Below are 27,606 nucleotides of genomic sequence, written 5' to 3'. Positions count from 1 at the left end.
CCACAATGCCTTTAGATGTAGGTCCGATTACATCATCAAAACGCGCTGTTACTCTGGCAACGTTTGTAATGGTATCCTTCGGTTTTAGGCATGTAGCTAAGCTAGCTTGTTAACTTTGCTTGTAAAATATCAAATGTTATGCCGAAAATAAGGTGGGGACCAGTTTGGCACAATTTAACACCATCACAGATATATTAAGGTGTTTTTTGTCGAATAATGTGTCGCTTTTGTTTCGTACTTGTCAGCTCTGACACGCTATGGGAGCTGGCTGCGGCGGAGGTCCACAGTCGGGAGACTGAAGGTGGGGAGGAGGACGGAGGGGACACGGTCAGTGAGAGGAGCGTGTTTCTGATGGGGAGCAAGGCAGGGGTATGTTTACCACCGTGACCGCGGACAGCACATTTATTTCTTTCTAATGGCAACATTATTACTCTATTAGCTACATAAGTTGCAGCTAGTAAACTTACCTTACTCTCTTCGTCCAGGGTAAAACGTCCATTCTCCTCAGATGCCTCGACAGGTGAGTATGAGTGTGATCTAGGTTATCATCTCAAAACTGACAAAACATGATCTTAAACCATTCCATTTGCTGCATGTAGACCAATGTTAAAGAGACACATCTCCTAAAACTTAATTAAACATGTCAGCCTGTCAGTCTCAAATCTTTCAGCTGCATGAATGATGACACAAAGTAACACCTAAAGTAACCTTGATCATGCCGAACAATAATACTGTTTCTTAATCCACCAGGGATGAACCATCCAAGCCAACTCTGGCAATGGAGTACACTTTCGGTAGACGGGCCAGAGGACACAACACAGTAAGGAAACCCTGGACTTTTGGACATGTCTCTTACAAACTGAGATAAAGACACTCAGTTGATAATCTTGCTAAATTGTGACAGTGTCTGAAAGCTTCATCCTTGTAAAGAGCTACAAAAGACTGTAAATGTATTTACCACAACTTCAAGTACTCGAGCACAATGCAGCAGGCTCACTTTGAGAGATGGTGACTTTATGTGACATGATATGCTATTTACTCAGACCTACTGGTTCTTCAGTAAATGCTGCAGAAGTACAGAATGTGTGAACAACTGCACATAATGAGTGACTTGTAAATAGATAGGCGCATTGATACTGATTGTTGTTTCCTCACTTAGCCCAAAGACATAGCCCACCTATGGGAGCTGGGTGGTGGGACCTCTTTGTCAGACTTGGTTCAGATTCCCATCTCTCCTGCCAGCATCAAGTAGGTCACTTTCAGACATTCCTGAGGTCTTGTTGTCTCAATATTTTCTTACTATTAAAGTGGGGGGGGGGGCATGTTTCCTTTGAAATCATTCTGGTTTGAACAGCAGTATAATGCCAGTTAAGGAAGAGTTTTCTTGGTTCCTGTCTTTTCCCAGGTCTCTATCGGTCATTCTCATTCTGGACCTGTCTAAACCCAACGCCCTGTGGGAAACAATGGAGAAGCTGCTGCAGGCAGCACAAGCTCAGTTGGAGAAAGTACTTTCCAAGGCACAGCAAGCACAGAGGACCAAACCTGGAGCTAAACATCCGACGGCTGTCCAGTCAACAGCACGAGTCTTACCTAAAGACTACCCTGTCAGTCCTCTGCTCATTACACTTGCCATTTAACTTAACGTTTGGTTCAGTCCAGGGCAACATACAGTTGTAGCATATTTAAAGAAGTCTTGAAATACACAAACTATTCAAGGATTGCTCATAAGTCAGGCTCACAGAAAATGTATGTCAAAAATTAAAACACACAATACATATGCTACCAAACTAAATCAACATGGAGAAAAAAACAGCTGTTTTGTCCTCACATTGTAGAAAATGTAAGAATAAGATAATATAAGACTTTGTGAAGACATTTGTGAATGAAAGGTCAATTGTTTTTAGTTCAGTGCAGATGTAAGAAAGAACATGTTTCCTGATTTAACTGTGATTTTTTTTGTGTAGGACAGAGAGCTGATCAGTCCCTTTCCTGTTCCTCTCCTCATCATTGGCAGCAAATATGACATCTTTCAGGTAACATAAATGTCTATCTATCTGTACGACTTAATTCTTTTACTCATACAAGTTACTTGTGTTAATGTCACTGGTGCAGTGGTGTAACTTGGCAATTCTCTTACTTAATTTACTTCCCGGCGTAATACGTGCAAAACATTCTGGAGGAGTTTTTTCAATCTGTGTTACAGGAATTTGACTCTGACAAGAAGAAAGTTGTCAGTAAAACACTGCGTTTTGTTGCCCACTACTATGCAGCCTCTCTTATTGTAAGTCTTTTTACTACACAGGAAAAATATTTAAATGTGCACTCTGTGCAATCTGCTTTCTTTGAATCCACCCATTGTATCAACTTATTTGTAATCATTTCATCAGTTCACAAGCATCAAGTCAGAGAGCCTCATGTCAAAAACCAAGAGCTTCTTCTCCCACCTGGCTTTTGGTCTGGACAGAGGGTGAGCAGGATAACAAAGAATTATACACCAAATAGTAATGGACTGGGACTGTCCGTCTTTAGTGGTATCAATGATAATTGGTAATACTTGGATTTCACATGTATGCTTGCATGTAGGGCTGTAAGAAATTATACTAAAATTTTACTAGAGGTTCAAGAGAGAACTCAAACTGGATCATATACTATAGATTCGAAGAGAAAAAGAAATATATGAAGATGTTTATGTTGCAGTACTATTATACTTTAAGTTTCCTGGTCAGCTGTGTTGTAATGCTGTTTATTTTTATGTTCGGATCAGGAAAACTGTGTCCTGTGACTCCACCAAGCCTCTCATCATTCCAGCAGGCTCTGACTCCTTCAGCCAAATAGGTGAGCACAGCGCTACTCTGTGGCCAAAAGTGGTAAAATGCATTTAAATAGAATATTCAATTGCTGTTTTGAAGGACTTTTAACTGATTTAAAGCTGCCGTCTGCCTAGAGATTTGTTGACATAAACAGGAGTTTTTGTTACTGTTACTGTAAATAATGTTCCTCTTACTTTAGGTTCCCCTCCCACTACTGATATGGACATTACTTCTCTGCATGCCAAAAACCCAAAGGACCTCTGGAAGAAAGTTTATGACCGCATCTTCCCCCAAGAGGTAGTTCAGTCACCGCCCTCTGATCTTAATATGCATGTTTGCATGAACAAGGATCCCTGTAAATCCATTTTATATGTTTATGTCCATCTGACTGACTCTGTCTTTGAAGAATACCAGCGAGCAGAGGGAACTAAAGGATCCAGCTAAGGATCCACAGTACAGTGAGCCTCAGATTGATGCCATGAGAGCCCAGAAGGACCAGGTAAAAATGTTTTGATCAATCAACATCATTCATCTACTCTTCTGGAGAGACTGTGCCTCTTTAGTGACAAGAGTTGGCAGCATGGAGATCAATCAGTCAAACAGATGCATGGTGACCTTGACCTTTGACCGCCTTGTATTGTGGAAGATAACAGATTTTTAAAACATGAGGAGGTAAGATTTCAAATAAGCCCAAGCAGCGTGAGATTTCACTCATGAACCCTGGCATAAGGAGTAGTTTTTCCTCTTTGTTTTTGTTCTTTTTTATAATTGATAAATGTATAGTCTGTCATTGCTGCTCTCTCTTGGTCTTAAAGTTGAGGCATAGTGACGTAACAGCCCCCCTAGCCACAGCTGTATTGTACATACACTGAGGTCACATAAAGCACATGAATGGAATCAGTTGACGTCCTCCTGCTGTCCAAACTAAACTGAATTAAATCAGAATTCATACCTCATCGGAGGGACAACAGATCGGCTGTTGAAGACTGAAGTCTTTTTCTTAAACAGGGCTAATGCTCCATAGTAACCCTCTGTCCTCCAGTAACCTTTATATGTATATAGCAGTGTTTCTGTCACAGGCTTATTAACAGGCTGTACTGTATCCTTCAGTTATAACCTCAGAGATAGTAGTCTTCACACCGACCTGCCGTGGTGCCACTTTGGCACTTGAACTGTAGTAACCGCGTGGGAGTCGCAATGCTGTTATCGCGTAGTCTCACCTGATGCATGTCATCTTGTTCTGCCACTGTATGGGACATAATGTAACTGGTCGGGTTACCAATAACCAATAACTAAACTGTTTTAAAAATGTTCTGTTGTGCTATATGACATAAAACAGTTTTAACCTGTTTCCCAAGGTGCAGTCATATTTCCAAATGTAAAAGAGCATGGTTGCCAGCGGTGACATATCTTTTCACTTGAAATGCACAAACTGAGACTAGTACACATCACAAGTTCTGAAAGAGGCAACAGTGCAGAGATTAAAGGTGCCCTATCCAGTTTATATTCACTGTTGCTCATGAAAACATATTGTAAATAAGATACTGCAAATTCAAGTTTCCTTAAAACTTTTAATCCTGCATTGTTAATATCCACGTTTACTAGAAAGCAGTTATCTCCAGTCCTGCCTTTGCCAGCGCATCACTGCACTGGCAAACTACTGCGACTTGTAGATTGTTGTAACAGCTTTGCAACGTTAGCAGAATTCTGTATTTTGCTGCCAGTGTACACCTGTATATCTTCTGCTCTTTGCATTGCATCAGACTTTTGTCAGGGAGTCCAAGGTTTGATGCCAAAATGCATTGGAGTTTGTTTTTAAGGTCTAACATGTGTCAACAAATGCATTTTAATAGTTGAAAGAGAGTTTGAGTTTTTCTTGGGGATTTTGTTGTGCTATTAGTACAAAACTCCACAGGTTACTTTCAAGTAACGACAGGAGGAAATAACAAAGTAGCTCAGGCAAAGTGCAAAATGTGTTTCTTTGTCCACCGGCCGCATTCTGTTTATTTTACTTTCTTTATTTTTTGGCTGGTGATTGAAGCAAATCTAGCAGCTATCTAAAGTTTTGTTGCACTGACCACAGGTGACCAGGCTGAATTAATGTTTAATGTTTGGAGTCCTTGAACTGTTCAGCTCTACTGCAGCGCTGATTTTAATCTATCAGAGGTTGCTGGTGTTATAAACATAATGATATCTCTTCCTTATATATACATTTACTGTATATGTCTCTGGACATAACCCTTGTTTACTATTATGGGGTTGCTTTCTGTCTGTTCAATAACCTGTACTTATTCACTGTACTTTATTAAGATTAACACAAGGAAAGTTTCATGTATTTCTTCTCCTTTTGTCTGTTTTCAGGAGTTGGATCAGTATAAGAGGAATGCAGCCAAGTCGTGGAAAGGACTGGAGCTGGAGACATGAGAGATTAGATAGACAGACATCAATCAGCTTTATTGTCACACACAGATGCATCATATATGTCTGTAAATACATTATACATTTTCCATTATTTATTTCTTGGTAATTCATACAACTTGTATAGCAAGATATTTCTTTCTGAAACAATTTTAAACGTATCAAAACTTTTTGTACACCGATGATGTTCTAAAAAATAAACAATTGTACATTATTTCAATAGACATTGCTTCATATTCATGACACGGTACACAACAATATTTAAACAAAAAAGTAATAAATTCAATACAACAGTAGCATTATACCCCTTTAAAGTATAGTATTAGTATATTCTTCAATTACTGGATGGTACACAGCAGTCCATCCTTCAATTTGGAATGAACCTACACATTTATATGTTGGTTCCATTTACCACATTGTACTTTTATATGAAAAATAATGAATTTGACATTAGTGCAAACATTTGCATCATGAAGAAAGTGCTGTGTGTTTTTTGAGCTTCATCAGTGTTGAAGCAGCAGGTTGGTCTATGGTGCATTTTAAGAAGTAGGACTATTCAGCTGTTTAGTTTTCACGTCAGATGATTTGATGACAATTCGGACACAAACGTGTCTGTGGTCTCAGTGACGTACAATCTTGTCTCTGATCTTGAAGGTGATCATGCCCAGCAGCAGGAGGGCAGGGAGGAAGGAGTAGAGGAGAATAAAGTCTAGTGTGTATCGGGACAGGGCGCCAGGATAGCCCTCATCAATGATCTGATCGCCTTGAGTGATCAGACAGGCTCCCGGCCTGTAAGGTTTGGAAGTCTCTGCAAAAACACAACACACCACAGAGAGAGAGAGAGTTAACAGTTGTTGCAGCTTCGGTGTGTCTTTTACTGAATTGTCCTCGACATTTCATCGATCATAATGTCAAGGCCAAGTAATTTATCTTTTACAAAATCAAACTAGTCATAAAAATGTTATCACAAAAAGCCACCGTAATCAAAATGTTGTAAAGGCAGATGGTAACGTGTAATCATTTTAAGTTCAACTTGTGCTGGGACACGTAGTCTGAGCTGTAAGGAGTTAAATTATTATCATTATGGGTCTCTTTTTCATTTTCAGGGTAGATGGACACAGCACATGTTTCTATGGTGAGAGCAGCTTACCACATGTGAAGTTGAGTCCATGGAACTCTGTGACTATGAGAAGCTCACAGCTGTACTTCTGGAAGGTCAGGTAGCTGAGCCACTGGAAGACCTCCGGCATCTGCTGGGTGCTTCTGTAGAGAAGAAGAGGGGAGGATGCTGTGTTACAGGTAGCAGTGGCAAATTGTTTTCCTTCATTTAGAGTGAAGGGCTTGAAAAGCTGCTCTATCATGCTTGATTTAAAGTTACTTATTATTTACATTCTAAACATATTTGAAGTCTCACCTTAAGAAACCAGATCCCACCAGGATCCCTGCAATATTGAGAAGAGCCACTCCAGTGTTGACCATGTTAGGATTTTGGACCACTCCTAATAACACCACAGTCAGCAACTCACCTGAGGAAAAGGAAAAAAACAGACTAATACATACAACTAAACACTATAAAGAGTGGAAACAGGACATTAAAGGGATCCCTATTTAGGTCAAACACGTGTAGGCTTGTATACAGGGTATACTGAGGTTACTTTTCTAAAAATAATTTATATTTAGAGTATTTCCCAGTCAAAGTGTTGTCAGCAGAGTAAAGACAAAAGACAAATATCTCCCTATTATGTACTTTAATTCTGATAATCCTTGGTTTTGAAAAGGTAGAAGATGACTGTTTTCACCTTAATCTTATCAACTCACCTATAATATGCGGCACCAGGACAACTGCAGTGAAACACAGGAAGCGCAAGCTGTCGGGGTGCATCCCAACTATCCTGAGAGGAGAACAGGCAGGAATAAAAAATGGAAGAGTGGTGCACATTCAGAATATGAGATCCATTAAATCTTTAAGGAAATGCAGCTTGCATCCCCCCAAATGAAAATTCAGACTGTATGTTCCTCCCAGTGACAAACACATACATGCTTACTACCCACCAGTAAAGGAAAGAGGTGAAGATGAAAACACTGAGGATGCTGAAGGGCAGGATGTGGAAGATGTAGGCCAAGAACATCTGCCATTTACTGTAAAGACCATCCTGACTCTCCTGATCACCGATAGCTCGCAACGCCGGGACTGTCGAGAGAAAAGAGAGAGAGAGAGAGAGAGAGAGAGGGCAGATCATGTGATAGAAATTCCAAAAAGCTCTTAAAGGAATGTAATAAATAAATATGCAAGCAAGTGGGGTAAAAATCACCTTGTTATATTCCGTATTAGGTTTATACAGACCAGAGGAAAGTACTTTTATTGAGTGGAGCAGTGCTTGTCATTATCTGATTCAGGGATAATATTTGATCATTTAAACACATAACTCTGAAAGATCAATGATCTCAATGATACAAAATCTTGATTACATTAATAATATGTTTTGCTCTGTCCCATCACTAAAATACAGTACATTTCATGAAAACCACAACTCGGCCACCAGTCTGACATATCTATAACCTTGGATGTGTTGAAATAGTTTTTAATTTTACATTGTAACAACACTGTGCTTAAGGTCTGCTTAGGTTTTAGGGTTAGAATAACATTATGTTTCAGCTGAAAATACCTGTTCTGGTTGCCTATAATGAAAGCTGCAGAATGTTAACTTAGATGTTACACCGCCACCATCCCCTCCTCCTGCTGCTGATGAGAAAGTCATCTTATACATTCTAAATGTAAAATGATACATGCTGTAGGTGTGAATATATACAAATGTAACATATCAGTCATTTGCAGAATTGAACAATGCAAACATTTCATTCTGATGACTGAGCTGAAGACCAAAGGCATCTAAGCCTGATTTTAGATGTAAAGATTTTTCCTGATACCTCAGCTGAGTGAAACTGAGGCCGTTCACCGCGTTCTAGACTTGCAGGGCAACTCACTAGGCCTGTTTGTTGGAACAAATCTCCGTCAGTGTTGTATCCTATCAGTCTTTATCTGGTTTCAAGGTCAGTCTGAACCCCTCCAATCACTCCCTCTGGCTGTCTGGGTGCTGTTAATTACCTTTTAACTCCAGTGTGAGTCTTGCTTTATCATATCTCTTATCCTCGGTATCTGTGACAGCCAAAGCCCTAAAACTAAGATTTTAGACTCAGCTGAAAACCAAGGAAGACATTAAAGAGATAATCAATCCAAGAGAGCCAGTATCCTTCACAGGTTATTGTCTGTATCATCTTTTAACATACACCTTATTATGCATTAAATCTAAATCTAAACTGAATTTAATTGACCAAGTTCTCACTGAGATAAAAAAAAAAAAAAGAAATAAGTTTCCTTTTTGTATTTACAAAATACATAGCACAAGATCGAATATAAACCTCACAGAATTATTTTTGGAAAATCACCATTAGGACTGAATTGAACATCATCAAAGGTTGAGCTTGGATGGATTCTGGCATTCAGCATGGTTGCCTGTGTGTGTCTCTCTCTTTCTATGTGTGTACACTGTGCATGTGTGATGCTTCGTCTGTTTTTAAGGTGACCTCAAGTCACGGCAGCTGCTATAAATACGGCGCAAATACATGTAAATACAGGTAATATAGATAGTGTAGGTCTGTAGGTGAAAAGGCACTCGGGTTCATTGAGTTTTTAAATGGAGTAAAGGTCATCCCCCAACCGCTCTTGTATGTAGTCCAGATTTGCAAATACATACAACAGGACATTTCGAGCAAAGCCACAGCAAATGTCAAAAGGTAAAACATATTTAATTTGTATGAGCGTAGTCTGAAAATGAAAGTGATTGTGATAGAAATTGATATTTGTGATGACGGCTGACTGCAGTTCTACTCCTACTGAAATTGTAGTGAAACTCACAACTCATCATTTAATCTTTTACTCTGACCTAAGAGAGATGCTGGAAGTACATGAAATCTCTTCAGGCACGTTTGCCAAGCAAAATTCCCGGCTAGACTTTACCCATTTTTGCTGAAGGGAGCAAAAATACTGCAGACAGCAGACCCCTTTCACCTACTGAGCAGGAGATAAGCAGGCTTATGCAGTGAAGATAAAGACATCTGAAACACGCTGTTTAACAAAGATAGGAGATCACATTTACTCTGGTGATAGACTGCATGCACTTGAGAATTTCCCTCAAGTTATCGAATCAACCTCGTGTAGATATTTATTGGGTGATGTTATCAGACACACGCAGTTCGATGGAATATCATGTCACCCTAACATTATGCAACGGCTGAAATATGGTAACGTGGAACACGGTCGGAGCTTGATTTATGCTTTCAGTTATTATTTCCAAGTGTATGAGCAAAAATTGAGAACCAAGTGCTTCTAAAAACCATTATTTTTATTATGGGTTAAAGTTTTTGAGCAATTTTCTAGAAAAGGTCAGAAATCTCTGATTCCAGCTTCATAAATGTGATTATGTTGTGGTTTCTTTACTCTTCTTTGACAGGAAACTGAATATCTTTGGGTTGTTGTGGACAAAACAAGATATTTGAGGACATCATATGTACAGTATTATCAGTGCTACATGCACTACTGTAAATGTGTCACTTCACAACCTGGACTAAAATGTTTTCTCCCCTCTGTGTGCAGATGTGTTTGTTGGATTAACTCACAGAGAGCTACAGCGTTCAGCATGCCGGTGTAGGGCGAAGCACCAATGCACTGATAGATGATGCCGATGCGATCCTGCACAGCGCCCTTGGTGACATCGTTGTCCAAATGCATCACGAAGAAAGCCACAAAGAGACCGTAGATCAGGTTCTGGGACAGACGCATCAGGACACCCATCCTGTCTCTGGAAAGGTTTCTTGCCGTCCGTCTACACACAGAATACACATGGAAATATATGTGAAGGCAGAATTGCACAGGTATTCATACAGTAACACACAAAGGGCAGGATGGAGAATTTGCTCATATCCACTTGCAAAATAGATGCTCTAGATACTCAAAAATGTATTGAGGGCATGTAAATTTCATCATTTCTGTGTTAATCATTAATCAGTTATTGATTGGTTCAGCACTGACCTGAGCAGAACCTCAAGTTTGGCTGCACCACTCGGTGACTCTTTGCTCTTAAAGGGGATGGCGGGCTTGTCTGACTTTTGCAGGCTCTGCTCCATTTTTCCCAGCATGCTCTGGTAGATGGTTGACCTCTGATAGGATGAAGTGATTTCATGCATACGATTGAAGGTGGCTGCCTCCCTCTCGCTGTTGCGCGTGTCCACTGAGGTGAAGTCAACTGTTTGACACGAAAACAGTTTGAATAGTTCAACATTCACGCAACACAGACTTCACTCTATATATTCTCAAGAAAAACAAATTCTTTATTTGTTTGAGTTTCAACATACTGCAGTTGTAGGGCTCCAATGTAAATATACAACAGTTAATGCAGGATCATAGCATACAGTACCATAGATGTCAAAGGGGTTGCAGTACTCTGGACACTCATATCCACACTGGCTGAAGAAGTCCACCATCTCTCCTGGCTGCCCACAGAACACCAGCTCCCCACGACTCATTATAGCTATCCTGCTGAACACCTGGGACACAAACATACACACACATGTTTTTAATACATATTCCCCTCAGTTTTGCTCCCTCCACTGCAGATCAGAAAGTAAAACTTCATCAAGAGAAACAAAATGAGGAAATTACATACTTAAAATGATGTAACTTTAGAAGGTACTCTCTTGTTTTGCCTGCTGAAACCTCACTTCACTTTAACCTCAACTAGCTTCAGCTCCACTAAAGGAGGAATGTGGATTTTGTCCCCATCACTTCTTTTTAAAAAAGGGATCTCTTCTCTGCCAGTATGTACACAAAGAACCATTACAGAAACCAAAAACTGTTGCAGTGTACATATGGACATGTGTGGATTGTGTTAAGTTATACTTAAAAGGAAGTTTCTGTCTCTTTCTCTTTTCCTCAGTTACCCACCCTGAAGAGCTCGGAGCGCGGTTGGTGGATGGTTACTATGACGATACGGTTCCTCCTGGCCAGCTCTGCCAGCAGCACCACGATCTGATTGGCCGTCATGCTGTCCAGGCCTGTGGTCGGCTCGTCCAATAGGACCACCCCTGCAATGACATCATCACCGTCATGCAGTGCTTGTGGCACAGAAACATTAAGAACATAAGAGAAAGGCAGGACAATAACTTTTTTTTCTTCTTTTAAGTTGGAAACTTTTAAATGTACTTTTTATTAGGTGGCACATGCAGGACTCTCAGCGGGGCCAACTTAACTTGCGAAGATAAGTGAGTTCTTTTTTTTCAGTTAATTACTCTAATTAGGACAATTAAAAGATTGCCTCTTTGCTTCATGAAAGCAGAGTGGAATTAGCAGATGCTTTAATTGTGAGATTAATTCATTTCCTGGTTGATTGGAGAGGCAGCGAATGGGAACTCCTCATTACTCTGTGTGTGACTCTGTGTGTGTGTGTGTCCATGGCCGTTCTAATCCTGAATGAGGACTGAGACCCTTCATCCTCCCTGGAGGACTGGAGACCTGATAAACTACACCTGGAATGAGCACACACACACTCGCTCACAGAGGTGGGTCTCTGCATATTCCCTTCGTGGTGTGATAACCCAGTCTTTCATTACTCGTCTCCATCTCTCCCTCTGTCCCTTTCTCCATCCTTTCCTCATTCCTCTCTTACTTAGATCCCTTTGTTTTTCAGTGTGGACTTCTAAAACTCTGTGGGGAGAGACAGGTGAACTTTCTTCTGTTCTCAGTCCTGCCTCCAGTCCTGTTGCTTCCAACAGTATATGTGTGAAATATCATGTACTATATGCAGGAATGTACTGGGGTGTGCAAAACATTAGGGACGTATTTATTTTATTTATTTATTTGTCACAGCCAATTTTGTATAATCTTTGTCCCATGTGGCTCAAAGCTTAAGGCCAGACATGGCAGGCAACAGTGTTGGTCAACTTAAGTTCAGATATTTGTTTTTGAAATGTAAGTAAATTTGTGCATATTTAATGATATAATGCATAATTGATTTAAGTTAAATTATCAACATGGAAAGTTTCATGGGGATATCTATCAGTTAAATTTCTTGAATATATTTAAGGTCTGTTTTCTTAAGATAAGTTTATTTGTCATACTGCAAGCCTCCAACCCTTTCTAACACTAAGCCTCCCAGTTGTATTCTGTATTTTAAAGGTTTTCACAGAGGGTTTGATTCATATATCAGATATAGTGGGGTTGTCACAAGATCAGATGACTGCATGATTATCATGGGCAAAAGATTTCACAATAACACATTTGATTGGATTTGCATATTTAAACATATATTCTCACAAAACTTATAACAATTGTTTTAATGTAAGTAAAAGCAACTGGAGAAGTTTCATGGTGATACTCATGTTTATGCTATTCGCCTTTAGTGTCATGCATAAAGTTCAGTTCATTTTACTTCATCGCTCCTCATTCTCAGTTCTGTTAAGCCTTCAGGATTTCAGATGTAATAACTTTTACCTTGATTTACCTTATTAACTTGATTTTAATCATTAAGTAATTCTGGTAGAGGAACTCACTCGGGTCCTGAAGCAGCTGACTGGCGATGGAGACCCTCCTCCTCTCGCCCCCAGAGATCCCCGGAAAGACACGGCCTCCGATAACACTGTGGGCCACATGAGTCAGACTCAGCTCGGCCATCACCGCCGTCACCTGCACAGGAGCCAGAGGTCAAGGGTCAGTTGACAAGGGCATCCTATAGCTAGTTCTAGTCAGTGCAGTTGCAGGAGTATGTTCTGCTCATTACTGTACTCTAAAATATTGTGATGGACGGGTTTTCTTTTCCCCTCCGGTCAAAACGTGATAAAGAAATATCAAAGGGAAGATGAATGACAAAACATGCTTCAATTTCAAAAGGGGAGATTTTAAGATTTTCTAGCCATGGCACCAACAACAAATAATATCTCACTCATTTGACCTCTGTTGAAATCTCTTAAGCATTATCCTGACTTTGGACATAACTTACTTTGAACTAATTATGACTCAGAGAAATACACAGCAGAATATAAAAAAAAAGGGTTAAGGGAAGGGGAAAAAAAACTTGTGAATCATCTCCTATGGTTCTTGCATTTGTCCCCCTTTTTATTTTATCTAACAGGGAGACATCTCAGGATTGAGCCAAGTGGACAGAAAAGAAGAGGCTCTCCAAAGTCACCTTCTTCTTGATGGCTTCGGCCGAATGTTTCCGCAGGGCCAGCTGGGCTGTGTAGGTCAGAGTCTCCTCCACTGTCAGATAACTCAACAAGTTATCACTCTGGAGAGGAACGAGACAAAGAGATTGAGGATGGAGAGAGCAAAACAGAACAAAAAGTAAGTGAGATGCAGGGAGGTGGAGAAGTATCTCAGATTTTTCATGCTTATTTTGGACATACCTTGTAGGCCTTGTATTAGTTGTTCTCATGTTTTTACTTACTTGAGAGGTGAGTTACAACATACAGATACAGTATGATCGCCTCTATCTTCGTTTAGTGCATTTCAATTAATCAAACTTCAGTATATCTTGAAACTTTATGTCATATATGGAATTAAATTTGCTGTAAACATCCTTGCTTCACACTTTCTACAGAGAAGTGTACATTTCAGGGTAGTTATGCACAGTATCTGTGCTGCACATCCCTGCAAAATGTGTATATTCATATAGGAAGCAAGTGCACACGGTACGTGCATGTTCAGACCAACGGTAACGTACCTTTGCCCGAGGCATATGCACACACACACACACACACACACACACACAGACTCACATACACACAGACTCACATACACACTTTGCTTGAACCTGCTGAACCTTCAGCCTGCTTCAATTAACACGTGGCGCCTCTGAATCCCACTTCTCCACAGTCTCTCATCTGAATGACTTTAATATCAGGAGCTCATATCACCTCCTCATCTACAGCTTAGCAGGGGAAGTTAATGACGAGGCTTAGAGAGCAGAGGGGGTTGCTATCAGCCAGAAGAGAGAGATGATTTGAAAGGAAGCAAGGCCGGTTTTAAGCCAGTGTTTTTAATTCAGGCTTTGGATACACTTGAGCACCTCTCATTGAGAGATTAAGTGTATGAGGAGGCTAGCAGGGGTCTTTAGTTAATTTCATCCAGAGGCCAGGGCAACCTTTTCAGGAGTTTCTGCGAAATGATGTGTGTTCCGTGAGTTTGTGGTTCAGTCTTTCCGGTGGTTGAACACGGACAACTTAAATAAATACAAAGTGTCTGCATGCAGCCCCTCACATGTGATATTCATGGGGCAAAGTTTAACCCGATGTCAGTGTGTGATGAGAGCCAGGACAACAACTTTAAAAACACTATTCAGTCTCTTTGTGAATGTTCTGTTCAGTTTAACAGTGCAGCTCTCATTGCATACTGACACTGTGCAAGTGGAAAGTGGGCTGAAGTCCTGGAGACCCTGAGATCCCAATGTGATTTGAAAAGATTCAACCTTTTAAGTAGAAATCTTCATTGTAGCTGCCGAGCTTCTATCATTAGTACTCGCGTTGTCTGAAGAGCTCAACCACATGTCAAAGGTGCACATAAAGTCTTTCTAATTTGGGATCTTAAATTTTGGATTACCCCAGATGAGTTGTTGGAGCCATTTTATGTTTTTTTGTCCTTTCGGGGTAAAACTCATCCCTGAACATTGTTAAAGATCTTGAGGTAATCTGAGAGCAGTTTCAGCCGAGCCAGTCATGGAATTAAAAAAAAAGAAAACTGAGAAGCATTTTAATGTATTTTTGTTTTAGTTTTTCATGACACATTTTGTCTTAAGGGCGGCTGTAGCTCAGCTGGTAGAGCAGGTCGACTAGTGATCGGAAGGTTGCTGGTTCAAATCCCGGCTCCGGGCAAGGCTGAGCTGGATGTCGAAGTGTCCTTGAGCAAGACACTGAACCCCACATTGCTCATCAGTAAGGGCCCCCTCGCCCTGAGACAAGGCTGGGATTGGCTCCAGCAACAACATCCCCCGACCCCATGGAAAGGGATAAGCGGTTACGGATAATGATATGACATTTTGTCTTGTTGGGATGCACTGATGGCTAGTTTGAAGCATCTATAAAAACTGAGAACTATCTGATTCTCTGTGTTTATACTGCACTGTTTGGTTGCTCTGTGTGTTACCTGCAGCACATAGGAGAAACAGTCCTGATACTCATTTCTCTTCAGTTTCCTGCCGTTAATGAAGACCTCACCCAGCAGCGTGCCACTGTATCCGATCCTCCCTGAGATGGCATCCAACAGTGTGGTCTTTCCTGAACCTTCATGATGCAAAGTGCACAGATGAACACATGTGAGAAAAGACAGCGTATTGCTGGTTACATATTGAAGGAAATTATAGATTGGCCAACAGAAGAATTATCCATACACTGAAGGGGGACTTTCTTTGATGGTTGCTGTCATTAATGTTTATGTTATTAATAATTGTTTCCCTCTGTGTTCATATGGAAGAAAAGGTGCTGTCACGTTGTATTTATTCTGCCTCCTGAGTAACTAAATCATATTGTGTTTTTATAAAAACATCAGGTTCTGCTAAATGAGCTCAGTACGAACCTGAATTGCCCAGGATGCCCATGATCTGCCCGCTGTCTACATGGAAGGAGACATCGTTGAGGATCTGACGAGTCCATCGCTTCCTGTATGACGGTAAGTCCCACCACGGACCAACACGCTCACTGGAACATACACACATAGGGACATGTACCATATCAATAATTTATATTACGGTCCTTGTAATAAGCATTATTTAATTAGGTAATAAGGCACTGAAGTATCATTATAATATTCTTATTAATACTATGTGTTAAGAAGAGCATCATAAACATATTTACATTTTAAGACATATATAGGACACATGATAACATTTTATAAATGCTTAAGAATGTTGATAAAAACCATAGAAATGTACAATTGTGATTCATGTTAGCATTACAAACACACTTATTGAGTTAAACTAACTTATCTCTTATGCCATTGTTAAACCTTTACTAAGCTCTTTTTTCACTTTATTAGAATTAATATGTACACTCAGCTGCCATCTGGCAAAGATAAAGAAGTATACTATCTGCTTCCATACCACCAGACTAGACAGTAGCAGATTTTTTCCTCAAACTGTGCATCTCCACAAATCATCATCTGCACGAAAACCAGACCTCAAATAGATTTAAATTCACTGCTGTTCTTCAACCCTGAGTTCGTAAAAAGACTGATAAATTGAACTCTAATTTTTAACCTTTTACTTTGGCACTCATTCCAGATGGGGGAGTGGCAAAAACGGCATAATAAAGGATTCAGTAACCTTAAAAAGACAATGTTTTGATCCAGCTGCTGCAAAAACAAAAGTTAACTGCTAGTAAATGCATAAAGTTTAGTAAGACTTTAACAATGTCCTAATAGGTGAGTTAGTTAACTCAAACTCAATGTATAATGCTGTTATAAAAGATTATGTAATAAACCCAGCTATTTTATTGGATTTAAACAAAGTAAAATTCTAGATCATTCATTCCAAACCTGTCTGTGTGTTTGCATAATAACTTCACTTCATTTTCTGTGTCTTGTTTTGTTGTTGATTCTCAGTTTGTGTCTGTCTGCCAGTCACCCTCCTGTACACTCAATCTGTGACGCATTTACCTGACTGTGTAGGAGAGCTTGCTGACGCTGAGGCAGCAGGACGGCTCCGATCGCTCCTCTCCGCCGTCTCTCCACACATCCCTCTTCACCTCCCTCTTCTCCTCCGAGATAAACTTGAAGGTCTCTCTTACTTTGGTCCCGTTCTCTCGCTCCTCTGGCTGCATCGAATAAGATCCGTTCATGACTCCGGCCGGCGTGCTATTCCAAACGATGCTTTATCAAGTCCGTCTCAGATTAATATGCTCATATCCAAATGGCTCATATAAAACATGTGGAGCTCTAAAGTTTAGTCTAGACTTTGTCTGCAACCGTTCCCTTTACAGAGCAGCTGTGTGAGAGCAGTCGTCTCTCTCAGGAACCATAAACACACAGTGAAGGTTGCGTTATCTCAGAGAACTTTGATCTTGAGTTGTATAAATTAGACTCAAAAAAAACCCCCACACATGCTGAATAGATCGACTGGCTGTCAGTCTCCTCTCAGTCCTCAAATTGTGCGCTGTAACCACAAAAACTATGACAGAAAGAGCAGAGCGGATGAAGAACTGAATGACATGAACTTGGACAGTTTTAGAGAGCGAAGGCTTGCGAGCTGAGACGAAAGGAGGTCTTCAGCTGGACTGGAGTCAAACTTACAGAGAAGAAACAGAGAGCAGGGGGACGACAGGAGAGCAAAACAAGACAGATCCCCGTAGAGAAGAAGAAAACGGGGAGCAGTGACCTCCTGACCCTGCAAAGCGTCAACCAGAGACTTGCATCATCATGGACGCAGACCCCGGCCTCAGTCGTACCAGCAGCTCCTCACAGGTCAGTCTGTTACATGGGATCACATGGGACAGTTAAAGGGTTGTCTTTTTCATTTTCTTCTGCTAATATACTCAGAGGCAAAACCACATCTAAACTTTCTGTTGAATCCTTTCATCCCCACCAACCACTGAGCTGCTGCATAACCAGTGATTCTACTGACTGAACTTTGTGTGACTAAATCAGATCAATAATAATAATGTGGGTATGTTGGTGGATTGAGAGCTTTTTCTGAATGCATAACTGTCTTACTTTCTGCCAGATGTTCGTATAATGTGGTGAAACAAGCAATATGTTAATGTTTGCACTTAACATAGGACCCCAACTGGAAGGAGTCAAGTTTTTTTTGTTTGACATCAACTTCAAAAAACAGAAAAAAACTGCTTTAATGTTTCTGGACAAAATTCGATAAACCAAAGTAATTTTAGTAAATAACTCCAATTGAATTTGTAAATTCTACTTAAATATGCAGTATGTAGTTTTTGAAAATAAAAATTCAAACTCAGAAAGTTGATATTTACAATATTAGTAAGGTAATAAGATGAATAGGAATCCTTAAAGAGAATATAGTCACTATTTGACCCTAGAAAGGTGACAACGTAGAACGCTAACATAAACAAAGTAAAAGAGAATCAAATTATGTTGTCCTCTGATGACAGTTTGTCTATTCAGTTTATTCAGTCATGATAATCAATAAGTGAAGGATTTTCTCTTCTCTTGAAGGTTGTCCTCAAAACTATATTGGACACCTTTAAATGTATAAAATGTGTATTTGAGTTTTTTCATTTATTTTGTTTTTGTCAGGAAAAAAGATCATCATCAGCCAATCAGCATGTGCTGCGTTTTTGAATTGGAGAGGTTTAACAATTACATAATGATATTATTAGCACATGTTCAAATGGACTCTGGATCAATGAACGGCCTCTGCAAACTGTTGGCACGTAGAAATTTAATTGTTCAATAAATCTGTTGATAAAGTTCAGATGTGCAGGTGCTGTAGCACAGTGAAGGTCAGGACAACGTTCTTAGCTGCTCCTCAGACACAGTGAGCACACAAGAAAAAAAATGTTGAAATGTTTGGCAGAAAGAAAGAAACAAAAAAGCTTTAAAATATCACTGTCAAGATTTTATTGCTGTAAAAATGAAAAAAATGAAAAAAAAAAGCCTCTGTGGAACTCATTGACCTCTCCACACTCTTTGAACAGCATCATGACACGGAGTTGTTCTCGAGTGAAGAAGACAGCAGTCTCTACTTCACCTACAGTGGAGGGTGCAACGAGCTGGAGGTCAACAACCTGCACTATGAGGTAGCTGACGAATGACTGCTCTGCTCTCATACTCTGTCATCTGTAGACTTGACCTGTTGTAACCTCTTCATATATGGGCCTGTCTGCACTCTGTGTGCAGTCAAGTTGTCTTGATACTGGAATTGCTAACTTTGATACAACACTTAACTCTAAAATATTGATCTTCAAATATGGATTTTGAAAAAAATTGGCACAATGTTAAGGGCATAAAATTTAAGATCTGTGTTCATCGTGCTGGCACCGATGTGGTGCGTGTGTCAGGTGTGTTGAAGAAAGTGCAGTGCAATTAGTGCGATATTGATATCTAGTATGCAGTTGTGAACAAGGTATTCAGATCTGTTATTAAAGTACGAAGTACAAGTACCTGGAATTTGTTCTGAGGGTTAGTAACATAATATCTGCGTGCGGAATGTGATTGTTGTGTGTGTTTCCAGGTAGACACAGCGGCTCAGATTCCTTGGTATGAGAGGTTATCAGAGTTCAAATTGCCGTGGGAGATAAATGGAGACAAGCAAACAGCCATCGACAAGCTCAGCCTCCGAGTTCACAGTGGACAGATGCTGGCTGTCATTGGCAGCTCAGGTGAGACACACACACAGCTTATAATGTTGTGACCTCAGTGGATGATTGGTTCCTCCTGCTTTCCTGCTGTGAAGCTTGGTCATGGACCTCATGTCAGCCGCACAGTTCACACGGACAATCAAACCCTCAATTTCAAACTGCTGTTATTAAAAAATTAAGAAACAACAGAAATGGTCTCTATCTTACTTTAGACTTGTGGAAAAAAATGAAAAAAATAATGTGCTATGTTTTAAGAGTGGTAGAGAAAGAGCAGGACTTCATCAAGATGATAGAAATATACTTAATGATTTTTATTGCTATTGAAGCTTTTATTTACACCTGTGGTTTAACTAAATAATCGTCTCCTCCCAGGTTGTGGTAAAACGTCTTTGCTGGACATAATAACATGCCGTGATGAGGGTGGTAAAATGTCTGGTCAGGTTCTGATTAACGGGAAACCCAACACGCCCCAGCTGGTGAAGAAGAGCATCGCTCATGTCCGCCAGGACGACCGTCTTCTTCCTCACCTCACCGTCCGTGAAACTCTCTCCTTTGTTGCCAAACTGAGGCTCCCCACCCACTTCACACAGGCTCAGAGGGACCAGAGGGTGAGATTAAGTGGATGTGATCAGCGTGTCTGTTGGTTTTACAGACAACAGGTGTTGTAAGCTACATGTATGTCTCTGCTGTCACAGGTTGATGATGTCATCGCAGAGCTGCGGCTGCGACAGTGCGCTCACACCAGAGTGGGAAACGACTTTGTGAGGGGTGTTTCTGGAGGAGAGAGGAGGAGAGTCAGTATAGCTGTCCAACTTCTCTGGAACCCCGGTGAGCTCTTAACTTTTGAATCATTCCCTTAACTTCCATTTTGAACTGTCAACCTTCAATCTGTCTGGTTTTCTCAGTTCATCTCTCATGAATAAACTTTGGACCTTTTAGGTCCATTGTGTAGAATTTAGGGGATCTATAATTGAAATGGAATATGATATTCATAACAAAATAAGACAGACGGGGACAATTAGAGTTCTGTCTTTCTACAGATTGATGAAATGTTGTTTTGGCACTTCAGGTATTTTGATCCTGGACGAGCCCACGTCAGGTTTGGACAGCTTCACAGCCCACAACCTGGTGATCACACTGTCCCGCCTGGCTCGGGGTAACCGCCTGGTCCTGCTGTCGGTCCATCAGCCCCGGTCAGACATCTTCCAGCTCTTTGACCTCGTCGTCCTGCTGTCGTCAGGTTCACCGGTTTACTGCGGTGCTGCCTGCGACATGGTTCCTTACTTCACTGCCCTGGGATACCCCTGCCCGCGATACTGCAACCCCTCAGACTTCTATGGTTAGTCTGAAAGTTGTTATGTTGAGGCTTTAAAATGGTCCAGATGATCCTGAAGCATCCATGATGTAAAATGCGATCCACTGTTCTTTATAAACATACATTTTCAAGCCACTTCTTGTTTGTCCAGTTGATCTGATCAGTATAGACCGGCGCAGTCTGGACCGAGAGGCCGAGTGTTTGCAGCGGGCCACACTTCTGTCTGAGCAGTTCATGGAAAAGGTCCGAGACACAGAGGATCACATGTGGAAACCAGCTGTGACAGACACGGCATCTGAAAGGTATGTTTGCGTTCAGGTTTGACCTCTTCTTGTATTCTTTTCTTCATCCATATATTCACACTCCTTATCTATCTCTCCTCTCATTACTTCCAAACACCAAAATGTTTCAATGACATAACTTTGTATACAGACTGGGTTGGAATTTCACTTTCCAACTTATCAATGTCCTGAGCCTAGACGACAACCTTCTCCACTTCGCACAGGGAATTTGTACTTTCTACACAACAACTAGACTGTGTTTTGAGTGTTTTCAGAGGAGAATTTCTTTGTGGTAAAGTTTAAGCCTTGGACGCAAAAAACTTCACAAAGAAAATTGATTTTTGTTGTTAATCCTTGGAGATTCATCCTTTATTGTTAATAACTCATCTGAAGCTGGTGTTGGTGTTCTAACCTAAACAAACTGATCAGCTGTTTTCGTGCCTGCAGCCCTCAGCAGCTGAGCACAGTAAAAGGAGAGGAAGTGATCACTATTTCCAGCCAGAGGGACAGACTGCCTGGCAAACTACAACAATTTACCATCCTCGTCAAGTAAGAAAACCTTTCTTTGTCCCCCACAACCATGTCAGGGTTAATCCTGTTATATAAGATTATATAAGAACAGATATAAGTATTACAGTTTTAATTTTATTTTTAACCAAATCACATTTTTTTTCCACATTAGCTGAAATCTTTCCAAATCCCCCCCTTGTAATAATCACAGCACTCCACAGGGAAACATATGAACACTGACCTTCCCTCTCTTCTACCCCCTCAGGCGTCACATGTATAATGACTTCAGAGACCTGGTCACCTTACTGGTCCACGGCTTCGAGGCCCTCCTCATGTCACTGCTGGTCGGTTGTCTGTACTACGGAGCAGGAGAGCAGAGTCTGTCCATTCAGGACACCGTCGCTCTCCTCTACATGATCGGAGCTCTCACCCCATTCGCTGTGGTGCTGGACGTCATAGCTAAATGTGAGTAATTATACAGCTGCGTGAGGAAGATGAGAGTCAGTAGCTTCAACTGCAGTCAAAACTGGTTTCTAGTATTGGCATCACATAAACAGGAGACTTTACCTTTAATTATTTAGATTATGTTAAAGCTTGCTGAAAAAGACGTCTTCTCAAAAGTATTCATACAGCTGACAAAAATAGTTTTTGGTGTAACAAAACTCGAGACAGATTTTGAAACCATGAGTAAGTAAACAAGGAATGGAACGGAATATACAAGACTGTTTAGGCCGTCTGTTTACCGTCACCGGGCCATCACCATCTCACCCACTTTTTTTTTAGCAAACACAATGTTACCAACCTGATTTTTTGTCTCTTTACATGTGACTCTATGCAGATTATAGAGTCAAAAGTTTAATCCCTCTGTTTATTCTCGCAGCTGAAACTGATTTATCTTCATCTGGAACAAGATTGAAAATATTATGAGCAAAACACTTTCGGAAAAGTACATTTTATTTTACTATTTTAGTAGCCGTGAGCCGCACAAACATAGCAATTATCACAAATTTCACAACATATTACAACGCATACAGACAAACTGAAACAAATAAAGGAAAGGAAATGCAAAAAAAGGAAAAACAAAATAAGAGATTGTGTGAAAACGAGCAGAAATGAGCAAGTTGTGATTGTTGCGTTTGCAGTAGTAAAACTTTAGTCGGCAGAAGTTCATCAGATCAGTGGAGGAAAACGAGACGAACCAGCCAGATGCAAGATGGTTCAGAACGATAACAGAGATAACAAGACCAACCCAGGACAGGATCAAGTCATAAAAATAGATATGATGTTCACTCATGATTGGTTAAATGCTTGAACGCTGATAAAAACTCTTTTGGAACTTTGATTGACACAATACACTAAATCCAAATAGGAATTCTACATTAACTGTAAGTATCCACAGAGTTTGTCACTTGTGATATTTGATACTATAAACCTCGTCAGACTGACTTCATGCTCTCTGCAGGTCACACAGAGAGAGCCATGCTCTACCACGAGCTGGAGGACGGCATGTACTCTGTCACCTCCTACTTCTTTGCTAAGGTAATCTTCCTGCTTCTCCAGCAGGGGTCAGTCTTGCTCCATTCTGGTGTAATGTGTGTTTTCAATCATGTCCTCTGTGTTTGAATGTTTGCTCCCTCCACTTTCAGGTCCTTGGGGAGCTACCTGAGCACTGTGTGTTCACCTTGGTGTACGGCCTGCCCATCTATTGGCTGGCCGGGCTCAACGAGGCTCCGGAGCGCTTCCTGCTCAACTTCGTGCTGGTGTGGCTGATGGTTTACTGCAGCAGGGCCATGGCTCTGTTTGTGGCCGCTGCGCTGCCCACCCTGCAGACCTCAGCCTTCATGGGCAACGCCCTGTTCACTGTCTTCTATTTGACCGGTGGCTTTGTCATCAGCCTGGAGAACATGTGGCTCGGTGAGGAGATGGATCAGTTGTCTGTAGTTAAAATAAGTGTGAGGACAAGGAAACATCTTGGGAGAAAAAGAGAGATGCTGATCCTTGTGATATTTAAACCTGCATGTGTGCATGTTGACTCCACAGTGGCCTCATGGATCTCTCACGCCTCCTTCATGTATTGGGGCTTTGAGGGCATGCTGCAGGTGCAGTTCAGAGGCAAAATGTACCCCATCACCATCTCAAATATCACCTTCAATGTCGATGGCATCCATGTGAGTTAGACAGAAACACACCATTACAATCAAACATGTCCACACTGGCAGTTTTCTGAATAAGAGTGTTATCCTCGTATAAATATTAGTTTTATAATGCAGTAGTTTCTAAGAGTAGAATGGTGTTTTATGTAAATGACCACATATGTTAAAACCAAAGTACTGTCCATGGACACACCAACCTCCTCCTCACCCTGAAACGCTCTGTTTGTCTCTCAGGTGGTGGAGGCCATGAAGATGAACCAGTACCCTCTCTACTCCTGCTATCTGGTCCTGCTTGCCGTCTGCCTGGGTTTCATGGTGCTCTATTACTTGTCCCTAAGATTCATCAAGCAAAAGTCCAGTCAAGACTGGTGAACACAGCGCGCATTACACCAAACGGTGTCTGGGAAAACACACAAAATCAGTGGTGAGGTTTTACTTTAGGTGCTTGTTTTTTTGTTTTGTTTTGTTTTTTCAGTGGTGCAGGGAATTGAAAGTAATTTTGGTTCTAACTCGACTGGTTCGACGCAGAGCTCTTCTATCCATCATCATTTAACTCTTCTTATGAGGATGCTTTACAGTGAAAAAGGTGCTTGAATTCAAAATAATATCAACATTAGAAAGATGCTAGAGACAAATGAAATAATTGCCTTGGCACCTTTGCAGAAAAAAGTGCAGCAGTTCCTCTCATCTGTGACTAATTGAAACATCTCAAGATATACGCAGTGATAGCAGTTTGAGTACGAGAACAATCAGATGGAATTAAAAGTAGAAAGTTGTGCCCACTTTGTGTTGAGGGAAGCACTTGTTGCAGTACCGCTGTCTGCTGCTGGGTGGCAGCAGAGCACTGCAGTAGCATCAAAGTTATAACTATAACTCCCCCCCCTCTCTTCTCCATCTTGGCAAATGATTAGAGCGCCACTTTGGCTGATATCCATCTGCAGCTTTTGCTTGTTCCCTTTTCAATCTTCTTTTTTTTTCCTACAGCTTTATCTTTTTTTGTATATATAAGGTTATTAAGCTTAACAACGTGTGTGCCAGTATACGGAGCACAGAAGAAAATGCCTGGTAGAGATTTAGTAAGTCACACTAAGAAAAAAAAGAAAAGAGCTTGTACTTGTTTCCTCATAGATTGAACATTATGTAAGCTGTGTGTTTTTGCACTGGTGCAAAACCCTGATAAATATTTAACCGCTATGGTTTGAGTCGAAATTAGTAAAGTATTGAATCAAATTGCTCCTCTCGAGTGTGTTTATTTCTGTCGTACTCTCTGCTGTCCTTTGGCCTCTTCATTCAGATACATGGTGTAGTCAGTCATAGCTGAGCAGATTCATTACGGTGAATGTTACTAATAATGTGGAAATTTTCAGTGATTTCCATCACATTTTGTTTCAACACACCAAAAAAAAACCCAACTTAAATATGGTTCTTTATGTCAGATCGTGATGGGAAAACAAAGTGTGTTTAACACCGTAATAAGGTAAAAGTCTCTAAAAGATGATCCCATGAACGCTGTTCTCCTCTGCCCTCCTACAAAAGGGAAGACAAAATGGTGATTTACAGCAAAAGTTCCTGACGACCAAGTTACTTCTCCTGCGTCTCCATCTGTTTCCCAAATACGCTCCACTGCCCGGGCTGAACCTCTGACGTCATGCAACACAAAACACAAAGTTATCTAAGGCCTACCTCAGACCGGATCAAGAGCAGCTCGGTTACGTGAACAAGTAACAATCCGAGGCCGGCGTTGGACGCCAAAAAGAGTTCAAAGCAAGAGTGCAGCTGCAGGTCAGTGGACAGAAGAAAGAGGAGGCCCCGGTCAGGATGAGGATGACTGCATGAGACAATCTATTCATGAAAACCTGAGCTAAATCTGACTGATGCCAGTAGCCTTTTCAACATCGAACATCATGGTTTCTCTGAACTAACTACATGAACAGTATCCTAAAAAAAAGATTAGTTTAATATCCACAGACTGAATATGATCAGCTCCACTTGTTCTTTACCTCGAGAACAAAAAGGTTAATTGTACGACTGCACACACACCTCTGAAACCACAAAAAGACACAAGCACTGCATGTGTATTCCTAACATCATTTATTTGCATAAATACTTCTGTACATTTCGAAACATCATCTTCATCATGATCATCATTGGTGCAGTGAACAGGATGTAACACCCAACACCTATTACACGAAAAACATTTCAGCTCAAACAACTTATGTAAAAAAGGAAAAGGAGAAGAAGACAGCGGGGACTTGGATGGAAGTAAAATGAGGACGATGAATCTTTATTCCTTTGCCATCATCTGGGACTTTTCAGCTCTTTCTTTCAGCTTGTCTGCGTAAAACTTAAAGCTTTCCTGTAAAGACAAAGAAAGATGATTTAGAGCATCACGCAAACAGCGAGTGTAAATGCTCACCGGCCACAGAGTGAGGCTGTGAGTTGTGTGTGAGTGTGTTTCTATCTCGCCTCCTTCCAAAAGTAAGCTCCAGTGGAGCCCTCCTGGGTCTGTCTTAATAGTCTCCACCCTCCAACCAGGTTGTCTCGTTTCATCTTTAAATCCCCATTAATACACAAATCTGGGATTTGTAGCACACTCCCCAAACACACACTTTTTCACTCTCTGCCTCTGTTCCCAGCTAATTAATCAGTGTTTTGATCCAGACAAAGTGTTGTGCGGGGTGTTTTTTGGGGGGGACAAGGTGAGAGCTTTTCTGCAGATTACGCCGGCTTCTGACATTGTACCTTTGCTTATTAATGTGGTAATTAATGCTGATAAATAGCTGTGTTCACTACAGAGGGAGAGAGAGGGATCCTGGAAGGGGTTTGAAACACTTTCAAAAGGTCCGTTCACACTAATTACAAAAACATGTTTCCTCTACAGATTTGGATTTTATTTATCCAGGTTTGGCTATTTTGTCTGAACGTGCATACAGTGGAGAGAATTACATTTAATTTATGGAGCTAAAAGCAATTTGAAATCAAATTTGTAAAATTCAGTTGTTACATTTCTTTACAACAACAGTGTCCCCAATACTTTGAAGTTTTATTCACTTCACACTACATTTAGTCACGTTCAGTCACTTCCTTCCTCACATTTCATCTGATGTCTTCCTGGATGTTTTGGTGACAGGCGACCAAATTAAGCATTCCCTTGTGTAAAATTACTGATTTTTCTGAGTTTGAACATTGTCAGAAGTAAGTGACCAACAATAAATACACAAGGTGAAGTTATTTTTAGTTTTTAGTTTGTTTTTATGAACAAAAATAATTATATATATATAAATAGAGGCATACTGCAGAGAGACAGTGTTGGAGCAGCGCCCTCTATAAAGCTGAGAGGGTTTTGACAGTTTGTAGAAAACTTCTGAACACTACTCACCTTAGCCTCTCCTTGCAACTCTTCTGACTCTCCTTTGCCTATAAAAGGAGTCATCACTTAACTATCCTGACATTCAGTGAATAATGCAGCAGCTGCTCTACCTTCATCCCTCTTTCTCCTTCTATCTTTGCACTGCAGGTGAGTGATGGGGAGGTAAGAGTTGGGAGAGGTTCGCTCTACACCTGCCTCGAGGGGACAGCACATTAAAGTGCATGGGGCTGAGAGGGCTCTGTGTCTGTGTGTCTGTTCATGAGTGTGTGAGTCCTCTTGCCAAAAATAGGGCTACATCAGCTTACAAAATGTGCAACGTGCTGAAATGCTCAAAAACACTAGGAGCTAGAAAAAGAGAGCGACTATTGCAGTGACACCATCT

The 27,606-nt window shown here is 40.8% G+C and overlaps 4 protein-coding genes across 5 annotated transcripts in view; 2 read left to right on the top strand and 2 right to left on the bottom strand.

The window, feature by feature from the left end:
- Positions 1 to 6,022, top strand: dync2li1 (dynein, cytoplasmic 2, light intermediate chain 1). 2 transcript variants are annotated; one of them, XR_005079248.1, is made up of 14 exons: positions 1 to 152; positions 246 to 369; positions 486 to 520; positions 751 to 820; positions 1,160 to 1,248; positions 1,406 to 1,604; positions 1,965 to 2,033; positions 2,204 to 2,281; positions 2,388 to 2,467; positions 2,765 to 2,835; positions 3,010 to 3,107; positions 3,217 to 3,309; positions 5,172 to 5,296; positions 5,883 to 6,022. XR_005079248.1 is itself a non-coding variant. In XM_037123547.1 (13 exons), the coding sequence occupies exons 1-13, from the start codon at positions 139 to 141 to the stop codon at positions 5,232 to 5,234; spliced, it is 1,083 nt and encodes a 360-aa protein (XP_036979442.1). In that variant the 5' UTR covers positions 1 to 138; the 3' UTR covers positions 5,235 to 5,442. The 2 variants fall into 2 exon arrangements, 1 of the variants encoding a protein (XP_036979442.1); XM_037123547.1 differs by lacking the exon at positions 5,883 to 6,022 and having other exon boundaries at positions 5,172 to 5,442.
- On the bottom strand, positions 5,239 to 17,108 carry abcg5 (ATP-binding cassette, sub-family G (WHITE), member 5). The gene is made up of 14 exons (XM_037123546.1): positions 16,927 to 17,108; positions 15,850 to 15,971; positions 15,421 to 15,557; positions 13,469 to 13,567; positions 12,834 to 12,966; positions 11,230 to 11,369; positions 10,703 to 10,832; positions 10,318 to 10,531; positions 9,906 to 10,111; positions 7,281 to 7,419; positions 7,047 to 7,120; positions 6,643 to 6,754; positions 6,379 to 6,491; positions 5,239 to 6,036 (listed from the first exon to the last, which is right to left on the bottom strand). Exons 1-14 carry the CDS (start codon positions 17,106 to 17,108, stop codon positions 5,849 to 5,851), a joined length of 1,989 nt encoding a protein of 662 aa, XP_036979441.1. The 3' UTR covers positions 5,239 to 5,848.
- abcg8 (ATP-binding cassette, sub-family G (WHITE), member 8) lies at positions 17,105 to 25,084 on the top strand. The gene is made up of 13 exons (XM_037123545.1): positions 17,105 to 17,730; positions 18,933 to 19,034; positions 19,469 to 19,616; positions 19,968 to 20,203; positions 20,291 to 20,423; positions 20,665 to 20,934; positions 21,062 to 21,212; positions 21,639 to 21,740; positions 21,967 to 22,166; positions 23,164 to 23,240; positions 23,348 to 23,615; positions 23,742 to 23,869; positions 24,089 to 25,084. Exons 1-13 carry the CDS (start codon positions 17,686 to 17,688, stop codon positions 24,224 to 24,226), a joined length of 1,998 nt encoding a protein of 665 aa, XP_036979440.1. The 5' UTR covers positions 17,105 to 17,685; the 3' UTR covers positions 24,227 to 25,084.
- Positions 25,085 to 25,928: 844 nt separating this feature from the next.
- lrpprc (leucine-rich pentatricopeptide repeat containing) overlaps positions 25,929 to 27,606 on the bottom strand; it is a 55,879-nt gene continuing 54,201 nt past the window's right edge. Inside the window, exon 38 of the mRNA XM_037123419.1 lies at positions 25,929 to 26,210. Coding sequence (XP_036979314.1) covers positions 26,139 to 26,210 — 72 coding nt within the window. The 3' untranslated portion in view covers positions 25,929 to 26,138. The remainder of the gene's footprint in view (positions 26,211 to 27,606) is intronic.

Source organism: Acanthopagrus latus, chromosome 15 (genome assembly GCF_904848185.1).
Source record: "Acanthopagrus latus isolate v.2019 chromosome 15, fAcaLat1.1, whole genome shotgun sequence".
NCBI lineage: Eukaryota > Metazoa > Chordata > Actinopteri > Spariformes > Sparidae > Acanthopagrus > Acanthopagrus latus.
Note: the sequence above shows the minus strand (reverse complement) of the source record. Positions and strands in the feature narration are given on the sequence as shown.

What these genes read in the sequence shown, in the direction of transcription:
- abcg5 (XM_037123546.1), bottom strand. Translation starts at nt 17,108, where the DNA reads ATGAACGGATCTTATTCGATGCAGCCAGAGGAGCGAGAGAACGGGACC. An exon ending in GCTGAACGCTGTAGCTCTCT is followed by an intron (nt 7,420 to 9,905) that starts GTGAGTTAATCC and finishes TTCTCTCGACAG; the next exon opens with TCCCGGCGTTGCGAGCTATC. An exon ending in TGGACTCAACTTCACATGTG is followed by an intron (nt 6,037 to 6,378) that starts GTAAGCTGCTCT and finishes GTGTTTTTGCAG; the next exon opens with AGACTTCCAAACCTTACAGG.
- abcg8 (XM_037123545.1), top strand. Translation starts at nt 17,686, where the DNA reads ATGGACGCAGACCCCGGCCTCAGTCGTACCAGCAGCTCCTCACAG. An exon ending in CCAACTTCTCTGGAACCCCG is followed by an intron (nt 20,424 to 20,664) that starts GTGAGCTCTTAA and finishes TTGGCACTTCAG; the next exon opens with GTATTTTGATCCTGGACGAG. An exon ending in GCTGGACGTCATAGCTAAAT is followed by an intron (nt 22,167 to 23,163) that starts GTGAGTAATTAT and finishes TGCTCTCTGCAG; the next exon opens with GTCACACAGAGAGAGCCATG.
- dync2li1 (XM_037123547.1), top strand. An exon ending in GGGCCAGAGGACACAACACA is followed by an intron (nt 821 to 1,159) that starts GTAAGGAAACCC and finishes TTCCTCACTTAG; the next exon opens with CCCAAAGACATAGCCCACCT. An exon ending in ACCGCATCTTCCCCCAAGAG is followed by an intron (nt 3,108 to 3,216) that starts GTAGTTCAGTCA and finishes CTGTCTTTGAAG; the next exon opens with AATACCAGCGAGCAGAGGGA.